The sequence below is a fragment of the Betta splendens genome, chromosome 1 (assembly GCF_900634795.4).
Source record: "Betta splendens chromosome 1, fBetSpl5.4, whole genome shotgun sequence".
NCBI lineage: Eukaryota > Metazoa > Chordata > Actinopteri > Anabantiformes > Osphronemidae > Betta > Betta splendens.
In genome coordinates this window covers 6,404,963-6,425,633 of record NC_040881.3, presented here as the reverse complement: position 1 = coordinate 6,425,633, position 20,671 = coordinate 6,404,963, and the positions used below count along the sequence as shown (strand labels likewise).

The following is a 20,671-nucleotide window of genomic DNA, read 5'->3' as shown; positions in this document are numbered from 1 at the left end:
GTGATTAAAATCATGACTCATTTGTCTGCACAGAATGTTAAGTTCTTAATTTCTTTTACTCCTGTTTATTTCAGTGTTTTCATTTCTTAAATCATCATTACAAGACTGTAAAGTAACATAACGACATGGGCTTCTGGTGAAGAGGTGCCATTATCAAAATAAAAAGAGCGTGTCAATGCAAGTGATAGATCTTCATGGCTTGACTTCATTCATGGCTTTGGCTGAATCTGTTCAAGTGGCAGCTGAAGGTGTGTTGAGTATCTTAGGCGCCTCAGGTCCTCCTCCACCTGATACAAATACAAAGACGTCACAACTTATCCTGAACTATTAAATTAATGATTACATTTGGAATTTACCAAACAGTGATTGATCGTTGGTAATATTATCATTTAATACTTCATTAGTTACTTGTATTTAAACCACTTTTTATTTACTTTATGCAGACTGAAAAATGATCATCTACCAACCTGAGCCAGCTCATCCTTCAGCTCATTGTATTTCTGCACATTGAATTTCTTCTTGCTGGCTCCTTTATAAAAGTAATTCAGGAACTTTCTGTCTTTAGCCTCTGGATACACATAGTCCTTAAAGAAGAATGAAAGATTCACAGTTAGCGTGATGTTCAAAGGTTAAAACAGTTTGATTGGTTTGGTTTGACTGCCTCAGGCCCTGACACTTGCCTGCTTGGTCAGGACATAATAAGCAAAGATTCCAATGCTGGTGGAGTAGGTGATGAAGTAAGTGACCGGCTCCATGACGTCCCATGAGTAGACCCACCAGGTGAGCCAGGCTAGAGCCCCCCCCTGAACAGACAGCAGGGCCAAGCCGCTCCATAGAACCCTGGACGTCTGACGCTCTGCTGTTTGGCTCAGCTGTGCCTTCATCTGTCAAAAACACAGAGTTTGTAGATAAACTGGTTAAACTCCCACTATGAACAGTTCTCACATACGACGCCTCCAGCACCTGTTCAAGTGGTGAGAGCTCCTGTTTAATCAGGTCCAGCTTTTCCAGCAGCTGCCTCTCTTTGAGCAGATGGTGTCCAGGCAGGTGCAGCGCTGAGTGGAGCAGGTTCACCACATGTTTCACGTCCTCCATCTCCGCCGCGTGTTTCCTCGAGGTCTGCACTGCAACAGAGGCCACAACAAGGTGGATGAGGATGAAGACTAGCAAGAGTAAGGAAACTGGAGGTTTAACTGTTTATCAGCTGCAACACAGACGTCATCAGGGTAATTTATGTATAGAAACAAATGTGTTCATACTTGTTTCACATGGCTGAACGTCATAAACTGCATCATTGATGATGAGTTGGAAGCCCTTGTCCAGCACAACCTCTAATGGTGTTGAGGTGGCAACACGTTCTCCATCTGCCAGAGGAGCAGTTCATCATCTAATGACAGCATTAATGCTAATATACTGCACATAACATACAGAATGTGGTGTTATACCCTTGAAAACAGAAGCAGTGACTCCAGGATCTTCCTTTTGCACATCAGCAATCAGGTCTCCAACGCTCATCAGCAGGGGTCTGAGGAAGAACAGGCACTTCTCGTTCCTGGATGGTAAATGAACCTCCAGAGCCAAACGCCCATGGTTGTATCTCAGTGACACTTCTGCAAAACATGAGGTGAACAGGAATGTTCACAATCACAGGCAGAGGGTGGCACCGCTGCAGTGGTGATTTTCATGTGGATGTAATGACAGCACATTACCACTGGAGGGCAGCTGTGTACTGTAGAAAGGAGCCTGGCAGTTTCCAAGGACAGGACACCTGGGTCTAACCTAAAGGGAAATAGAGTAAGGGAGTGAAAAACAGAACTGAACACAGAATGAATCATAAATAAATGTTCCCAGCTCACTGGGTTTATGAATGAGTTCCATCACTACCTCAGAGCTTAAACCTTGCTCTGAGCCTGCTTTTACACAAACACATACAGTATACAACCACTCTCTGAAATGCCTTCACCCCCTTTCCTAGCAGTGCATAACCCAACCAGCTGACAGGCCAGACTGATGAATCCTGCTGTATCTTGCTGAGGCATGACTTTTAAGAGTCGGTGTTCAGTGCCTGATGAGATGCTGGTCGGCCTCACAGCTGCAACACCACGCATCTGTTCAGTCCTGATGTGGGGGATTATTCCAGACAGCTTCTCCTCCTGTACTTGACATTCACTGGGTGTTGTCCTTTCACTTTACAGGCTAACTCCTCTTTCTACTAACATTTAAGGCTGTTAATACTGCATATGGCTGTTGTTTCCTGATTTTTTTTTTTACAGTTTTACAGTTAATGAGTTTTACTGAGCTGCTATTGAGCAATGATACATAATCTGGGGTTGTCATGATGTGGCAACCAGTGTCTGCATTCCGTTCACTCAAGCAATGAGTCAATCAATTTGTCATTAAAGAGGAGTAAGGCAGGAAGTTGAGTCTACAGGTGACGGCATGGATCAGCAGACCAACACACTGCACTGGTTAAGACATGGTAGTAATCAGAACTACAAATACAGGACATAACTAAACGTAAAAGGGAATGCAGAATTGAGATTTTATAAATATTGCATCTCTCGAAGACGTCTGTGAAAGTGATTCCAATGAGACGCGCTTAAGCTGTTCAGCTCCAGATGGTGATATACAGCTGAAAGCAGCCACGAAGCTTTACCACCTACACATCAGGACAGCAGCTCTACACGGACAAAGGAAATACACAAAGATGATAGTTTCTGGGACGCCATGTGAACAGTCATGCTTTGTTTGTGTGAAACTATAAAATGACCTGATCTCCGTGTGACAGACGCCCCACAGCCTCAGGAGGACAAACAGTGCTTTCACGTCAACGTTCACCCTGCTGCTCTAACTGTGGTTATCGCTGCTTGGCTTCAGGTGCACAGGATCTGCAGACGCCTGCAGTTATGAGCCGACAGCTGAGGGCACAACAGAGGTGAACATGTGGGAAGGAGGAGGACCCCTAAAGACTTAGCTGCATTATTTAAACTGCAGATATGGTGAGATGGCTGATGTGATTCTATATTCAATCATTCTCATCTGCATGTAAAGTCGTAATCAGAACTAAGGGAGTGAAGGCAGACAGACATTGTTAAAGACACAGCTGCTAATTATACAGAGGAATCTGAATCGTGACAGATTTGTGTAATCTAACTACAGTATATACACATATACAGTATACTCATATTACAGGTACAGCTGTAGACAGTGCAACTAAGAAAAACCTGAACCAGTTTTTCTGTGACCATTAAACCACAAACACAATTTCATTATGTGAAACAGCTTGAGTCGGTTCTTTATGGTCCCAACTGCTTCATTAATCTGAGTGGTGCAGGTGTTGGCTATCAGTGCATGCATTAGCTGCAAAGACGCATTTGAATATCAGTTACGCAAAATTTCAATCACACAGCCAAGCTATTTGTCTCTTCCCTGAATGGGAGTGTGCAATTGTGTGGGCAGGTGGATCCATGTGTGTATGTAAAAATCAATGGCCGGAGTCAATGCCACAGCTGAATGCCAGCACCGATGTGCACACAGCCCAGTGGGATCCTACAGTAAATCAGTAGAACACAATCTCTGTGGCACATTCATGCAGCTTGAGACCTATGATGATCAAGCAGCCGGCAGGCTAACGGCCCCGTCAGCAGTGATGAATATGGACTGAACCGAATCTGAACAGAGTCCGAACGACGATGATAGCCTTGAACTGTGTGAAGTTATATGGACGAGCTTTTTCTTCTTCAATGTAAATAAATGAGAGTCAGCTGATGTCTCAGTGGAACCAACAGCTTCTAAAAACATAGAAACAACTGTGTCTTTAAAAAAAAAAAAATAAATAATTGAACTCGATCTTGAGCACAGAAGGCCCCTGAACCGAGAGAAGCAACCTCTATGATGTGTTTGCACGGAGCTCAAAAGGACTGAGTTCTTCTGCTCCAACGTCCCCACAGGCTTCTCATGGAGCGTTTATCACCTTGACTAAACAAACCAGTCGATATTCTGAGTGGTCGCCGTCTTTCACTCGCCCTTCACGCCCTTCTGGGTTTCAATTAGAATTGCTCCCAATCACCTCGTAATTTCCCCCAACTGTTCTTTCTCCTCAGCAATCAGCTAAAGGTATATTTACCCCGTAAGCCACGCATCTCTTATTCATGCCACACCGTGAGGGAGGGACGAGCGATTGGCCACAGAGAAAACGGAGCGAAAAGACGCCCAACGCAGCACCGTCATCGCCGCGTGCAGCCAAGCGCGGCTGGCTGCTTGAGCAACGATCAGGGCTATGGCGGTGACAAGGGGCTTCATCATCCCTGCAGCCTCCCAGCAGGTCACTGCATCACGAGCCCCCCAACCCCCCCACCCCACTGCTGAGCTACGGCCTGCTGCGTTCAGCTTTCCCAGAGGTGACGCCTCCCACGGTCTCCACAGGTCTCCAGCCACGAGGACAAGGGGACGGGGACGCGTCCCACACGCACACGTGCACTCATCACTCACTGTGTACTGCAGACGTGACAAAAACAAGTACGTGGGTGTGGAAAACACCCTGAAGGCCGGGGTGAAAAACGACCGTCAAGAGGAGAAATGGCGTTGCACCAGGCTGTTATCATGGCGGAGAACGAGCTGCACAAACAATAAGGCAAACAATTTGCATGGGAGCATTCATTTTGTTATGGAGGTAATGATGTGGTTGGGTTCGAAAGACACGAAGACAACAGAGGGAGAAGAGGGAAAGTGGAGAACAGAAAGGCAACAACGTATCTAAAGGATGTGAAGAAAAAGCTATTAAAAAAATAGAGTATCCAACATCCTGAACAGCAGGGTTGTGACAAGTAGATGCAGGATATTTTGTTTTTCAGCACAGGACCTTCAGTGAATCACCACTCCACCTACATTTACTGTATGACTGACACATGATACCACTCAAGCCTGAGACTGCAGCTCAGCAAAGCACAGAGCAGCTGAATCCTGAAAAGCAACGGGACAAAAAGGAGAGTCAGTGGTTTAGAAAACCATGTGGCGTTCAGGGTCCAGAGGAGCCAGATTACAACGGAGCCAAAGCAAAAACATTCATCCCGCGCTGAATTAGAATGCAAAGCAACAACAGAAATGTCCCCTCTGCAAACTTAAGGGATTCACACAGCTCAGACAGTATAGATAATGGACAGAGAAGGATTTAGCTTCTTTAATAAGATTCAAAACTGACTGAAAACTGTTTGGATGGTTGCCTCCAACATTCTGCTGCCTCTTAAACACGTCTGAAGACTTGTACTGCACAGAGATATGATCCAGAACAGGTTTCCTTCAGCATGTGGCTGTTATCTCTAAACCTGTTTCTGTGGAGTTGCTGTTTTTATTCCTGTGTTCAGGTTCCGGCTGGTGAGTAAACGCGATCATCTTCATATCGTAACACTGACTGCTTTACTGGTCAGCGTTAGATGAACTGAAATCCACCCAGTCTCTTCTATTTAATACAGTCACATGCAAATCTGAAGCTGTGGGGCATTCTCTGACTTGCAAGCAGCTCCCCTGCTCCAGTTCCTCTAGCAGACGACATCAATTCTAACAAGCTGTGATGATGAGGCCTCTTTTGGTCAAATCACCCAGAACCCAATGAGCCAATTTAATAACCCACCTATAATTAATTGCATTCGGACACTCTGTAGATGGCCTATTGTGACCCAGTGGCATCCTGTTGTACATCATTCTATTCTATTCCATTCTAACAAAGTGAAAATACCCCTGCTACAAATCCCGTCAACCACAAAATATGTGTAGCTTGTTCAATTGTGGAGAACAGAAAGGCTGTTGAGAAAACACTAACAATTATCCACAGCACCACATGAATGTGCCCCTGCATCATAATCAGCAGATCATTATTCACCCGTATAATTCAGACTCTCTCAGCGAAGCCATTACATTAAGCACAGTTTGGTGAAAAATGACCTGTATAATGTAAAGTGAACACAGCGAGGTGCGTTTTTGGAGCGATGTCTCGGCTCACTGAGCTGCTGCGTGAGGCTGGCCGCGCCGTGGGCCGCTCACAGCGAAGAGGGAAACTGCAAGTCCAATTCCTCGCACAGTTCACTAAAATAGATCTCATCTCAGTCATGTGGGAGTGAGTCATGACAGCACGTCCATCGAGCACGGAGGACGATAATGAGAACGGCTCTAATGATACCGCGGTGTCCAGGCCCTCAGCTCTGTGCACCGGCAGACGTGAGCTCATCTGGTCGGGTCACGACTTTGCTGACCTCTGCAATCTCTCACAGAGCACGACAAAATGGACGATAAAAAGAAATAGAATGTAGGCTGGACTCAGTAACAGCTCATCGATAACATTATGAGTGCAGAGGACCAGTAAAACACCCCACGGCTTCTGTGGCTTCACTTGATGCAGTATTTCCTCCTGCACCATGGGAAGTGTTTGCACTTGGATTACGTGTGCAAACACTTCAGTGAATTACACACACACACACACACACACACACACACACACACACACACACACAGATAAGATCTGATGATGCACCAGTCACAGTTTTGAGTAACACACTGAATCGCTGACTGTAAAGTGACAGAGAAATGCTGTAGTTAGAGTTTAGAAGTAACTAAAAACATCCACACCATTAAAAACGTCCAGGAACCAGATTAACTTCGTGGACGCTGTGTTGGTGAGAACAGAGTAGTGGAAGCGAAAAGTCACGCAAAACAAAAGAAAAAAGTTTAGCGGCTGTTAAAACCGCTGGGTTCACGGGAAGATTAGCTTGAGCTACACCTAACGCCGAGCGCGCCGTGGTGCGTTCACGGAGCCGGAAAACAGTTCATTCGAAAAGATGTTGTAGTTTCAGCGCAGTGTGTGTCGGGCGTGCGTGCGTGCGTGCGTGCGTTGATCGGCCAGTTGCGGGTTCGTTTACCTGGTGACGGAACGCGAGCGGGCGAACAGGTACCAGACCGCAGCGAAGTGGACGGAGACTTCCCAAAAGTGCGCCCGTAACTTTGCGGACCATCCGCAGCGAAGCCATCGTCGTCGGCCGAGGCTAGCTGCCGTGGGACATAGCAGGTTCCACGCGGGAGCACGGACGACGGGCTGCGGCCGTGACGGCAGCTACGGGACCGAGGGAGGCGCAGCCCAGTCCGAGCTGCGTGCCGCTTCCTCCTGACAGGCGGGGTCCGTGTCTCAATCCGCTCCCTTCGTATCCTTTTTTCTGTCCTCGCTCGGCGACTCAGCAGATAAACAAGACGAAGGCGCAGTGTTTATCTAGCTGGGTGACGAGTTGTGTTATGTGTGAGCATGTGCTCCATCGCAACTAAGTAAAGAGCGCTAACACAAACACACTAGATGAGTAGTTTAGCAAAATAAGGCCGGTGGACCATCAGGGGTCGTCCCGCGCGCTCACGTCAGCTATGTCGCTATTGCGCATGCCCACAAGAGCACAATGCTTTATGTCAGTCAGAGGGAAAATTAGAAAGGTTAGAAAGCATTTTAAAAGATAAAAGACAACAAATAGTGTGCACTCGTTTCATGTACAGGACATTTCAATTGCTGAGGCACCGATGTGAGGAGGTCAGAAACTTATAATCAGTTTTTACTTATTTTGTTTATATTGGGTTTCTTACTGTGGTTCACACTCCAGCATAATAGCATGTTTGCCACCTGCACTGAAACAAGATGGAGAAGAAAAGGCATCACGTCTTTGCATTTAGTCAAGTTTGGTCGAACAACACTAGCTGCTGGATGCAGAAATACAATATAATATTATATATCCAGTAGCTAGTGACCGTAAACATCATTTCCCATGGGCCTAAAAGAATGTGAGAAATTAAATATGGAAAGTAGGAACATAATATATTTGCAAAAATATAAAAAATTACAATTTTGCAATGAATTGCTGATGCTAATAGAACAGACGCTCCCTACCTGTTATGGCTGCTTTTCCAAGATCTGCTAAGACACGGGGCACAGGTTTACTCTTTTATTACACTCTCCTTTGCATATTCTCTTCATATTAGGCGTCTTTGCAAATTCAATATTTGTATTTCGGCGTGCGTAAGATTAAACAGACTTTTAGTTAAATACTTGAATTACAATATATAAAATATCTGTTTAATTTTGTGTAATTCAAATGTTCAAATGGTGGAAAAGAAAGTAATTTCTTTTTAATTTTTTATTACATAGGAAACAATTAGTTGTGCTTTCAAAACATGTTGTGTTTTTTGGCCTACAGTTTATAAACCGTTATCATGTTTACCATGTCTGATCCATGTGACCAGACTTGTTGCCCGTATAAACTCCCTGTCTAGTTCATGGATGTGGATGTTTTAGTTCTTTACCTTGAAACTAATCAATGGACCCTGAGCTGTGTAGTCAATAAGGAGTAATTCACTCTTGGTCTGACCTGTCAAAATGCCAATTTAGAAAATCACATTTAGGACACCATTGATTCAGGCGCTGTCAGACTGCTCATTAATATTTAAACACATCACAGATAAGCTATGGACTTAAAAACCTGAGGCTGGTTAATGGAATAGCAGTTGCAACAGGCAAAACTGCATCTGATTGCCTTTTACTGGCCTTCAAGCCCAACAAACCTAGACAAACAAAAGAAATTAATTTGGCAGCAATTAATCAACATGCAATGAGTGCATGGGAAGACAAAGTGGAGCTGCATTTTAATAATGATCCCAAAAAGAGCCTCGACTGGTGCAAAGTGAAGCATTTTCTTTTCTATTCTAACAGGCTACAGATATCTACCTTCTACTACTGTATAACAAGATTAGATTAGAGTGATAGACCTCAGCAAACATCCTTATGTTCTACCCTACAGGACAGACCAGTGCAGTAAATCCTGTAAAATATGATAGTCATCCATACTCCCTGAGACAGATGACAGTCCATGTGCTTTAGACAAGGAGGTTATGTGTACACAGTTAAGTTTACACACATTATTGAACATTCAGTATAAATGTACCAGTTATCATTGCACATACAAGCTTTCTATGTGGAAAATAACGGGGCACAACTACTGCTATTTCTCCTGTTTTACCCACTGGTGCCAGATTAATCCACAAGCCGAACATTTAAGACTGCATTCACCCCCTCCTCCCCCAAAAGGAGTCATTATGGGAGGAGTGTGGGAAGAAGTTGGCTGGTAGAGCTGCAGGCAATAGAGAGAAGCAGCACTTCAATAATAAAATCTGGCTTTCACAAAGATGTTAATTATTGAAAATGGTGAGGTGATAAATATCTGGTTCTGATGACTCACGGATCTGGACCCAGTTGCACTATAACGTTTAATTAGTTAATTTGAAATGACAAAAATGCTTTTACATTTCATTACGGAAACAGCTTAAACATTGCTGATTTTCAAAGGCACGTTTTACTTCGAGAGTCTATATTGATCAATGCATAAGCAAAGAATAAATAAATAGTTTTGATGGATGCCTTTGTCAGGTCATGATTGTGGGATTACACTGCCACCTGCTGTACGCAGATCAGCATTACACAAGCACCGTTTTAGGCACCAAAGATAGCTGTATATTGTAAAGTTACCATTTTAAAGTTATACAAAAAGCGCATAACAATATTTACTTGTTTTTTGTAAAACATATATAAATACTGATAATACATTTACAATTTTACTTATTAAATGTTTGAATGATTAGCTACATACCTGCACTGCAGTTCCATGTTGGTCTTTGGCGCCACCTTGTGTTTTCTTATACATAAAACACAATCTCACATTCCTAATATGAAAATATATTTACCTTCAGGAGCATAAACTTGTTTCAGGGAATGAGACTTATGAACGCCTATATATTTTTAACTTCAGTTTACTGTTTTTCACTTCATCTTCAAGCTGCTGTGTCATGACTCTGTCCTACACTGAGAGGCAGCGAATGTTCCACTAGCTACGTAAACCTTATTGTACAAGAAGTATTTTCACAGCGTTGTGGTAACGATGATATACTGGATGTTTCATAGTGTAAGCGACACATGTAGGTGTTACTTTTAGAAATCATTTGCGACCCCTGACTACATTGACGAACCATGGGTTTAAGCTTTTAAGCACCTTTGACGATGTATGTGTATTTGTGGTGTAAATACCTATGCAAGAAAATATTGAGTAATTTACTGTATATTTGGATTTTGCTTTGTTATTTTTCCTTTGTTGTAAAGCAACAAATGCCTAACTTCTGAGGACCATGATTATTTACAGGACCTGTGCCTCCGTCACCTTCTGACAGGCGCTGATGTTTCAGGTTTCATCCTGTTACAGCCGATCACAAACAAACGCTTTTCGTGCCCGCGTTGCAAAACGCGACGCTGTACTGTACAAGCTTGTGATGTAGTCGGTGGAAGTGAGCTGTGTTCGCTGGCTGAGCCCAGATAGTGGAAGGTGGAGGCTGTCAGAATCCCAGGGAAGGGCCGCTGTTTGAAGTGCTGGGGAGCGCGCGGCTGAGGTAATTGTGTCTGACGGGCGGTGATAATGATGAGATCAGATCAGCCGCAGATCCGCCGCCTCCAACCGCTCGCTGCTCGCCTTCGCTCTCCCCATCTCTCCTAATTGACTGAGCTGCATCTCCCCAGAGCCTCATTGTTATTATTTATTAATAATTCATCGCTAAATAATTCACACCCTTGGACCCACAATGTTAATTGAGCCATGTGGGGTGGCAGCGCTGCTGTGTGTGGGTGGGGAAGGAGAGGGGAACTTCAAAAGTAGGGAGGAAAAGGGAAGCGGAACTTGCACGGCAACAAAATAGGGAAAAGGTGTGTTTTATCCGTCGATAGGAGCGAGGCCTTGGGGCAGCTGGACAGTGTAAGGTAAAAAAAATCACTCTAATACATGGAGCTTCATTAAATCCTCTATGAAAACATAAGGTTGTAATATTCAGTTGCTGAAATGATATCATTTAACTATATACTGTAATTGCTTTAAAGAAGAGATATAAAGAGTGAATTCAATGCAGGCATCATTGACCACAAATGACCAAATAGAAATAGGAATAAATAATTGTTACTAATGCACTAGATTACTATGAATGTATTCAGTCATTATGGGTGCAGCACGTGTGGAGTGGCTTTGGTCGCAGTCCAGTAGAGGTCAGCATTCGATCATCAGAATCTATCCCACATGCACTCAGGCTTCACGTGTTCACAGAGGCGCAGCTCATTAGAAATCACATGCTTTGTTTATGTTCAATTATTCATGTGACCTTTCATTAACAGCCTAAACAAATACAAATCGCAGCGCATACGGGGAATCGCAGCAGCCACTGAGCCAAGGAGGGTTTCTTTTAAGAAACCGCCCGCTTGCTGATTTGTAAACCCACTTATTGCACATTTTTACTGAGCCCAACGCGGTCTTGACAGCGTCACTGGACCTCCGCTTACTAACCAAGTAATTAGAATAAACGAAATAGCAAAAGGATAGAGTTAAGACTTTTTGGTGCCTCTGGCTGAAAAGCTCATCGCACTTAGACCAATGTTGAAAACTTAATATAAGATTTAGTATTGAAAATGCTATTTCATAACAAGTTACAAAATCTTTCCCACTGTCTCCATCTCTCAGAGGTTTCCTCTGACTCAGACCCCGGCGCTGCGTCGGGACGCTCGGCCCGCGCTCGTCTTCAGAGCGTTGCCTAGTTGCTGAATCTCTTTTAACCAGAGCAATGTATATAAAAAAACGAAAATCAAAGCAACTCTGAACCCAGTCTTTTTAAAAGTTTAGATTTTTGTTGGGGAAAATCTCTGGTTTGGGGGGGAAAAAGCAAGTTTCTGAAAAAAAAATTCCCCCTAGTTTGTGTTTCTTTGGGGAACGGTTCATCTGAAGCTGTCGACAAGGTCCGTACAAGTCTCCTGCTGCCACAGAACATACAAACTGTCTTTCATGCTGCGATGGTTTGGGACCAGAGAGGAAGGACCAGCTGAGAGGAATCCACTTCGCTGAGCTGAGTGTATGTGCTGCATGTATTTTTGTAGACATCACCGTAGACTTCACTTAATCTAAGAGTACATCAAAGCATCCTCTGCTCCTCTTCTTCAGCGAAATCCTTCTCTGGTCCTTATTACCAAAGTGCTCATAAATGCCTTGGGGGAGCTGAGGAGAGGAAAAAACACAAACAAAAAACAAACATGTTTGCTTTTATCTTTCAAATAACTATTTATGCTGGTACAAATGAGCATTCTGAGACGGGATCGCATTGTATCAGAGTGGGCGAGGATGTAAAGATTTGGACTAAGCGAACAAAACAAAAGGAGATGAGCGCTGGACAGAGTGTCGCGGCCCGGGCTCTTTAGGTGAGCTGCCAGACGCGTTTTCATTCGGCAAGTAGCTCCGAACAGTGCCAGGGAACATGAGATTAACAAATGGCTCGCACCAGTCTGGTTTTGATTTCTTTTTGATGGCTCTGATGTGAGCATGGAAGTGGAGGGACTGCTTGTATACGCCAGTGGACCGCGGGGCCCGGGCCGGGGGAGTAAACAGGCTCTCAGCGGCGCAGGAGTCTTTCCATCAGGATAGAGAGTGTAACCCCATGGAGATCCTAGAGAGTTCTGAAGCCAGAGATGGTGAATAATAGAACAAAGTGAGGATGAGCCTTCTGAGGTTCCACTGCTCTTCAACATCCCTCCATCAGAGGGAGACGGAGCGTGTGTGTGTGTGTGTGTGTGTGTGTGTGTGTGTGTGTGTGTGTGTGTGTGTGTGTGTGTGTGTGTGTGTGTGTGTGGCGGATAGAGGGATGCAGAGAGTTTCAACTTCTGTGACTGAAGCATGAGAAAAACTACAGACCTGACATGTTTTCTCTTTTTTCAAGTAGAGAACGAAGCTGCAACACCGAACCCTCGCAATTCAAACAGTCCTCATTGTGAACTAGCACAACGACAGAACGTCAGCGTCTGCATTCACATGACAACATCTGAACCTGGTCCCATGGGGCAGCGGGGCCTTCTCTGTTTTTTTCTCTTTTTGCTTATGAAAAATTCACCAGAGCCACCCGTCACCCCCACCACCCCCACCCGTCCAACCCCACATCTCCCTTCTGTGCATCTCCAACACCGAGAACTGACACGCGGTAAACGCGGCGATATTCAAAGGCAGGCCAGGGCTGCCTGTCTCCCACAGGGGTCTCCTTTCTACCCCCTCGCCGCTGCCGAGATATCAAAACTCTTTGGACGTCACACAAGCCGATTGAAGTTCGGTGCCTGCTCTGGAGCGGTCCCTTGCCCGACGATGGCAGGCTTCATTAGAGCTGTCAGTCAGTCCCTGGCAACGGGGCAGCGCCGCAGGGCACCCTCAGGGCCCAATCAATGCTGGGGTCCCCAGGAAAGGGCTATCAAACGACCCTATAAGACGATGCTGTAACCCTGCACCGTCAAGCTTCGCACTCATCCCCCACTGATCACATGATTAATAGCCCAGCTCCACGCTTTCTGCTCGGTGTTTTTTGAACTCAGATGCAAAGCTGTGGTCTTGGATTTTTAATCACTGACTTCCCATTGACTCGCGTATGGAAATGTGCACCCTGGAAGTCTGTATAGGAACCGTCCTATTGAAGCTCTAATGATGAAGGGGAACTAAACTTCTTCAGCTACCCAGTAGCGGCAGCAGGAAACGGGAGCTGGTTGTTATTATTTGCATCTTTTCAGCCTGTTTTTCCCCGTGTGTCGCAATTACAATGATTCACGTGACGCAATGAAAATAAATGAGCCAGTGGGCGCTTCTCCGTTCAACAATCTCGAATCCTGGAACAATGAGATATCCACGAAATCACGGTACACAATTCAAATACAGGAGCAAACAAAACCCAAACAAAACAAAGCAACCGTCTTTGAAGAGCGAAAAACTCAGACTGCCTCAGTTCCTTTCAACAATATACAGAGTGCAATACTCTCAGTACCAGTATGTTATTCAGAGCGTTCCTCCAAATATTTGGAGAGAAGGAGGAGAGATGAAACAGGGATAGAACAATGGTACTTTGGCTGTGTTATGGCGTCCGTGCACCTCGCCCCGCCAGCCCTTTGTAGTGTGCGCCGTGTAGCGTCCGCGTCCCTCGTCGAACCCCCGCTTGTTCTCAATCCAGGTGGGGTCTCAAAACACCCTCGCTCACCCTTATCTGCCTATCTCACACACACACACACACACACACACACACACACACACACACACACACACACACACACACACACACACACATTTTGTTTTGTTTCCAGCCATTTTACATTTTCTCTTATATTTCATATTATGCTTCAATAGGACCTTGGGCATGTGATCTACGTATATAAAATAATTAACCTCTTCGTAACACTAATACTATTCCCCTTGATGCATTTGATTCAGTTCAGTGATGCACAGTTTGAGAAGTTATTTTGAAGATAAAAACACATGAAAAGACTGTGAATAAAAGCTAAGCAGTTTAATATATACGAATTATAAAGTATACACATATTAAATAATTAACACATATATTATTAATCATAAACAAGATGGCTGCTGTCAAGTGCTGTGGCTAGATAAAGAAGGATAAAGGACGTTGCTAATTTATTCAGGCTCTTTTCTAATGGAAATGGGTAAAATATTCTCTCTGGGCTTTAACTGTGAACAACTCCCACAAGTTAGAAAGTTTCCCTCATTTCGTATGCATTTCATATGTAAAATGTTGCCCTTAAAATGCCAAGAAGCAACACATTAAAAAGTGGTAGGATATCAGTATCAGTTTATCTCACATGCCACATCAAATCCATGAGATAAACCTTTTCCCCTCCCAGCGTGCAGTTCCCAAAGCCGCCACCGGATGCTGGGATGAGAACCACAGAACCACGAAGTTGTTGAGTCTGGAACAAAGAAAATAAAGTAATGATTTGTCTGTTAGATCTTTGGCTTTGGGTACTGAATGCGCCTTGTGTTGTTAGTGAAGACTGATCATCAGTAACTAGCAGGCGCTGTAGATGTCTTTAATCCAGCAAATAACAAAAACAAGACTTGACCTATTTTCAGTGCAGCAGCAGCAGCATCATCCCAGAGGAAGCACAGGTATCAGGGCATTGTGCTCCTTCACAACAACACAGCAACTCCCTGCATCGCGTGAAGAGGCGTCGCCGGGCTTCACATTAATATTGTTTTGAAACTTTCTGCCTGGTAAGAATTAATAGTAAGAGCCTCCTTCCAGCACGTGATCAACCCCTTAACACCTTAACACTTGTCTCTGGTCAACGTGTAGCGGCTGCGTCTGGTGGAGGTAATCCTCGGTGATCTGCCCTAATCTGTCACAGATACGCCGCTGAAGCGCAGGGAAGCAGTTAGCTGTTAGAGTGCTGGGGGGGAGGGAGGGGGGGCTGGATTACGGCGGTACGTCTGCATTAACTCACAGGCCTTATCTCTTAAACGCTCTGCACAAACAGCCCCGGCTCGTGGACGGGCAGCGGTGCCGTCGCGGACGCACGCGTGTGTTGGTTTAATCCCACGCAGCCGGGCGGCGACGAGGAGCCCCGGCGCCGCCGCCGCGTGCCGCCGGTTCCACGCTACCGTCCGTCCAATCTGCCTCCGATAGCGCTCCTTGACTCGTAGACGCAGCTATCCTTTCTCTCCTTGTCCCCCGTCAGCTGAGAATTCAGCGCCGGCGACATATTTTTTCCTGTGGAAACCACACGCAATTATGGTTTACACGCTTATTGTGGAAAAATGACTAATTGTCGGTTGCTGCGGATGAAACTGTCTCGCGTGTCGAGTCGCGCCCTGATGGTGGAGCCCGATTTGCCCCAGCAGCGCAGGAACACACACATCTTTGCTAGCATAAACACACATGCGCGTCTTTTCTGCACACCTTCAAAACTACCCCCCCGCGAAAAATGCTTGCACACAACTGTTATAAAACCAACAATAACGCTTGTTAACCCAAACGGGCCGACATCCAGAAGCGCCCACTGTGCTGCACACGTGCTGTCCCGCATCTCCAGTCATGGGAGGGTCACCCCTTTGGCCCTGAGAGATAGACTGCATGGATGTTCTCATGTTTATGTTTGGGAGATTAGCAATGATGAAAGAATGCCTTTTCAAGTCTGGACTGGAGGGGCCTCTGTTCGACGCCCCACCCTCTCACCGTGAGCAGACGCACACACACGCTCGCTTGTGCGTGCGTGCACGTGCAGCCACGCTCGCCGTGTCATTTCGTCACCGCCTCCCGCTCCTCGAGTCCTGAAGCCGACATGTGGCCACCACGTTGGATGATTTGCAAACATTTTTAGCAGCCTCGCCTCGAATTCCACGCCTGACGTGGGTTCAGTCGCCGGCGTGAGTCCTGGGTATTCGTCGTACTGTACAAGTGGACACTAAGTCTTCCCTTTATCGTCAAACCCCAATAACAGGCCCTTTGTTCTCTCGTCTGTATGTGGTCTCTCTTTCCTCCCTGAATTCCGTCCACTGCTGCTAACAGTCTCTCTTGCAGCTTTCTGCCCGTCCTTCGTCAGCGTTTCCCATCTCCTCTCCTTGTGGTGTTGTGGCTTTTTAACGCGACGTGAATGTTTTTTTTTGGGGGGGGGGGGTCCACACCCTTGCCAGGACTCCCGGTCTTCCTTGTCATTATCACACCACACCAAACCAAACAGAAGAAGGTCTGAGGCTTAAACCTCTCTGTCTCCGTCTATCGGCTGTGGATTTGGACGAGGGAATCCCTCCGTTTTAGGGGACTACATGCCCAGACAATTTGTTTCCCATTAGCTGTAATATAAAGCAGAGTTTTCCAAACAAAACACAATAACCACTGGGTGAAGCACTCACCGCATTCAGGCCTCTCCCAGAAAAGTGATCTAAAGGCTCTTTGGTCACAGTCCCATGATCCTTTTCAGTGCTGAACTATCCTATTGTCTGAAATGCATCAATCACAGGTTTGTTTGACCAGATATTACCGACTCTATTGTGCAACTTTTGTCTCTTATGCAAAGCAGATTCTGTTTTCTTTGGCTTTGTGTCAAGGCCCCACATGACTGTTTCACACACTGCAGAGATTCATACTTGGAGAACAGCTCATACTTACATGCCAGAGTTCATGCTTGTCTTTAAACCGACTAAACGCTTTGATATTCCCCGGGTTTATTACCCAGCGCGGTGACTGTATCCAGATACCTCCTTTGTTGTCTCGGCAAGTAAACCATTCATTCATCAAATGGTTGGAACCACACGTGTAATTGAAGTTTTGAGTATTATTATGGATTCTGGGGGGCCCTGGCTGTTGAGAGGCAAACTCCCTCAGGTCTCACCTAGTGTGCAAGTGGAAAGCACCTTCGCAGGTGAAGTCATGAGAGAGCAGTTTTGTGGTGGAAGATTGAGGACGTGGGGGAAATAGAGGTGTGCTGTTAGAAAGTACTGGAAACAACTTAATTAAACACAGATCCAGATGATAGTCATTATCTCCTGATTGGCCTGATAATGTGTTAGCAACCGGGAGCCAACAGCCCGGCTGTGACACGAAGAATGCGAGGCAAAGGATACGTCGACGTATCGGGGAGATATAAAGAGCAAAAGATGAAAAGCTGCTGCGAGAGCCACCTCGGCGAGCTGCGAACCTGGAGGCGCTGGCTCGGCTGCCTGCGTGCAACTCGATACGGCGTCTGTGACAGCTGCTGACACCGCTTGACGCGTAGACTTAAAGGTGGTGGAACCAGTCGAGGGCCGGGACTGCGGAGGGTTGTGTGTGTGTGTGTGTGTGTGTGTGTGTGTGTGTGTGTGTGTGTGTGTGTGTGTGTGTGTGTGTGTGTGTGTGTGTGTGTGTGTGTGTGGTGTGAATTCATGGGGCTGGCATTCTTATTCAGATAGAAACCACCACAGGGCAAAAGACACGCCGCCGTCCATTTGTCGAATTGTTACTGGCAGATTGAGTTACGTCGGTTGCTCCGAGGAGGCGACGCGCAGGAATGTGATGTCACGGCGAGTTGACCCATCGCAGCGCTGCAAATACTCGTTGCTAACGCCGTACGCCGGCCTGATGGCAGCCATTCGAAATGATAGAAAAAACACGCCGACTCAATCAACGTTGCCGTCGCCATACTCGTATGAGCGGTCGAACAAACAGCCTGAATCTATATAAATATAAAGACAAACAAAACTCAATATAAAGCCCATAAAGTGATCAAAGGTGCAGCCGGCTGCAGAGCCAGTCCACGTACGTGTTTGGAGAGCCAGGCGTCTTGTTGATGTGGAAGTCCAATATTTGCCATGCGTGGGGAGCAGATGGCACCGCCGCTGACCCCTGTGTGTGCCTTCCTGTCCCGTAGCTGAACCGCAGCGTTAGGGGGCACTTATCTGGTCAAACTGGGCGGTGGGGTAAGGACGGCTTTGAAGGCACGCTCGTGTGGCGATGCAATCAGCCAAAGTGTTCTAAGGCCACAGGCGACCCCCCCTCCTCCTCCACCCCCAAAACTCCCCCCTCCAATACTGTGCAGAGTGCACTCTTGGCTCCCTGGATCTGGGAACGATGCAGGCGGCATCACGTAGAGTCCTCCCCGTTCCCATATCACAAGCATCGTCTCGAGGAAAATCTCTCAGTGATAAAACACTTGCAGAAACCCGAGGGATTTGTTGAAAATTTTCCACCCTGGACAGAAAAATAAACAGAGATTATCTATAGAGACAATGCGATCCCAAAGGCCCCCTCTCGCTTTACCTTCCTCACAGAGGGCACAAGTCAAGGCTTCAGACAGGGACTTGAAAAGTGAGCTCTCCAAAATGACTAACATGAGATTCATGTCACAGGTCCTGAACAAAGTTTAATACACATTTATATGTTTTCTGTGCTGTGATTTCCTTAATCTAATAGCTGAAGATGATTGCAAAGTGGAAATGTGTCCCACCTTGAGCCCGTCAGTCAGGTGTGAGTGTCCAAACAGAGCTACTGCATCCTGTCCACGCACGGACCGTCACGTATAAGAACGTTTACACCTTAGCAAAAACGAGTGCCAGCTCTGCCTGAGTTTTCCAGTAATTTCTCATTCTATAAAAGACATAATTTCATCTCGCAAGCCACTTTGATGCTTTCATCTTCTGCTAATATGTTCCACACTAGCATTGTAACAACACTCCACCACTCACAGATATTGATTTGGATTAGGCTCTGTCACGTTCGGGGATTGCGTAAATGAGGCTTCGTTTTTTTTTTTTTTTGTTCTTTATTCTCGACTCACTCATTTTCGTTCCCCCTCTCCCTGTCACATCTCCATGCTGCCTCCTCACTGCTGCTTTGATGTGCCTGCTTTAATTTGGAGCTTAATGGAATCTGTGGCACTGCTGTGCCTATCGGTGGCGGGATCACAGATCCCAGGGTTCATTGCGGCGTGCCTCCATTCTGGTGAGTGGGTGTCAAGATAGCCATGAAACAATGGAGGAGGGCCTGTAGCCCTAGGAGATGAAGTGCATTTCCAATGCAGATCCCAGTTTATCTGAAGCCCCTGTCGGGTTATTGCCAATGTGTTCCACTACAGGAAGTCCCATCTGTAGCGCCCTGGTACAAACAACTGTTGACTTTACAAAGGCTAAAAACAACATAAAGGCATTTTATTTTGGTGTGAGCGAGCTGCTCAGCTCAGGGGCTCGACATCCGTCCCACCTCTGCTGTGCAGTGGCAACGTGCCTATATAGAGCAGCGATGGTTGTGATTATAAATCCATTCTGTTTAGAAGGATCCACACTGATTTATCTGTATCTGTAGCGTTTCACCAGTCACGCTAATAAGATGTTGTGGCCTTTGGCATTTCAGGCGCTGACTGCTGTCACATTAAACAGAACAAAGTTCGGGGTTCTGTTGGGGACCTATGTTACGTTATCATCTCATTGGCTTTGCACTATGTAGTAAGTAGAAGTATTCAACTGAAGAGTGCATGCAGATGTTGACAAAAATGAAATCAGTAACTTTTATGACTTTATGAATTTTCAGGATGTCAGGACTGGGTTTTAATGGGATGTGCTGTGTGAAGGTAGGTTTCTGGCTGATGAGGCCAAATGTGGGTGAACTGATCATATTTACATCATTTCCCACTTATATATATATTAAGGTCCAACTGTTAAGTTAGACCATCAGGCTGAGCGTCTGGTTTCCCCAGTGGTCATCACTGTGACAGAACCTTGAAGAGATGTCAGGGTTTTCGCACACTGGTGTCCAGGCGACAGCTTTCCATCCGTGGGGTTATAAATCAAAGCAGGTAGTTTCCTCTCCACAGGAAGGAGCGCTCGGGGGCAGCGGGTTTTTGAGCGAGCCACGATAAAAGTACGGCCGTAAATCAATTCTTCATCCTTATCAAAGACATATTTCAATCGCTGTGTACCGTTTAACTAGCATGCTAGTAAAAAAAAGAAAGAGAGACACAGACGAGGGAAGAACGTCCATCTGTGTGCGGAAAGAAGACAGGATCTGGGATCTGAGGCCTGATGAGAACACGCCCTCAGCCATGCATTTGTACCACATTCAAAGACACTGGAGGTCGTGTTCAGACAGAATACTAGCAGGGGAAATCCCACAGTACAGGGGCCTTTATCTCTCCTCACATACTCAGCTTAATGAACTCTGCTGCATGTAACGGCACATACAGGAGCCGTGTTGGAGGTGCTACGCTTCTGTCTTTCATCCATATTCGTATTTGATGTGAGCCTGCCAAGGATCACTTTATTGCAGGGGGGAGTTGTTTACG

The 20,671-nt window shown here is 45.9% G+C and overlaps 1 protein-coding gene and 1 long non-coding RNA gene across 2 annotated transcripts; both read right to left on the bottom strand.

Moving 5' to 3' along the window:
• Window positions 1–37: 37 nt before the first annotated feature.
• Window positions 38–7,401, bottom strand: LOC114857109 (mitochondrial calcium uniporter dominant negative subunit beta). Its single transcript, XM_029153275.3, has 8 exons — window positions 6,912–7,401; window positions 1,710–1,779; window positions 1,446–1,610; window positions 1,260–1,364; window positions 964–1,124; window positions 681–884; window positions 468–584; window positions 38–287 (listed from the first exon to the last, which is right to left on the bottom strand). The coding sequence occupies exons 1-8, from the start codon at window positions 7,017–7,019 to the stop codon at window positions 210–212; spliced, it is 1,008 nt and encodes a 335-aa protein (XP_029009108.1). The 5' UTR covers window positions 7,020–7,401; the 3' UTR covers window positions 38–209.
• Window positions 7,402–9,275: 1,874 nt separating this feature from the next.
• LOC121202300 (uncharacterized) lies at window positions 9,276–17,333 on the bottom strand. The gene is made up of 3 exons (XR_008694588.1): window positions 16,773–17,333; window positions 14,723–14,830; window positions 9,276–14,116 (listed from the first exon to the last, which is right to left on the bottom strand). It is a non-coding gene; the product is annotated as an uncharacterized LOC121202300 (long non-coding RNA).
• Between the last annotated feature and the right edge of the window lie 3,338 nt (window positions 17,334–20,671).

Excerpts from the sequence above, each read along its gene's own strand:
- LOC114857109 (XM_029153275.3), bottom strand. The coding sequence starts at position 7,019 with ATGGCTTCGCTGCGGATGGTCCGCAAAGTTACGGGCGCACTTTTGGGA. Across the intron at positions 1,125-1,259 it reads CGTTCAGCCATGTGAAACAA|TGCAGACCTCGAGGAAACAC; the intron begins GTATGAACACAT and ends CCTCTGTTGCAG. Across the intron at positions 288-467 it reads TGAAGGATGAGCTGGCTCAG|GTGGAGGAGGACCTGAGGCG; the intron begins GTTGGTAGATGA and ends TATTTGTATCAG.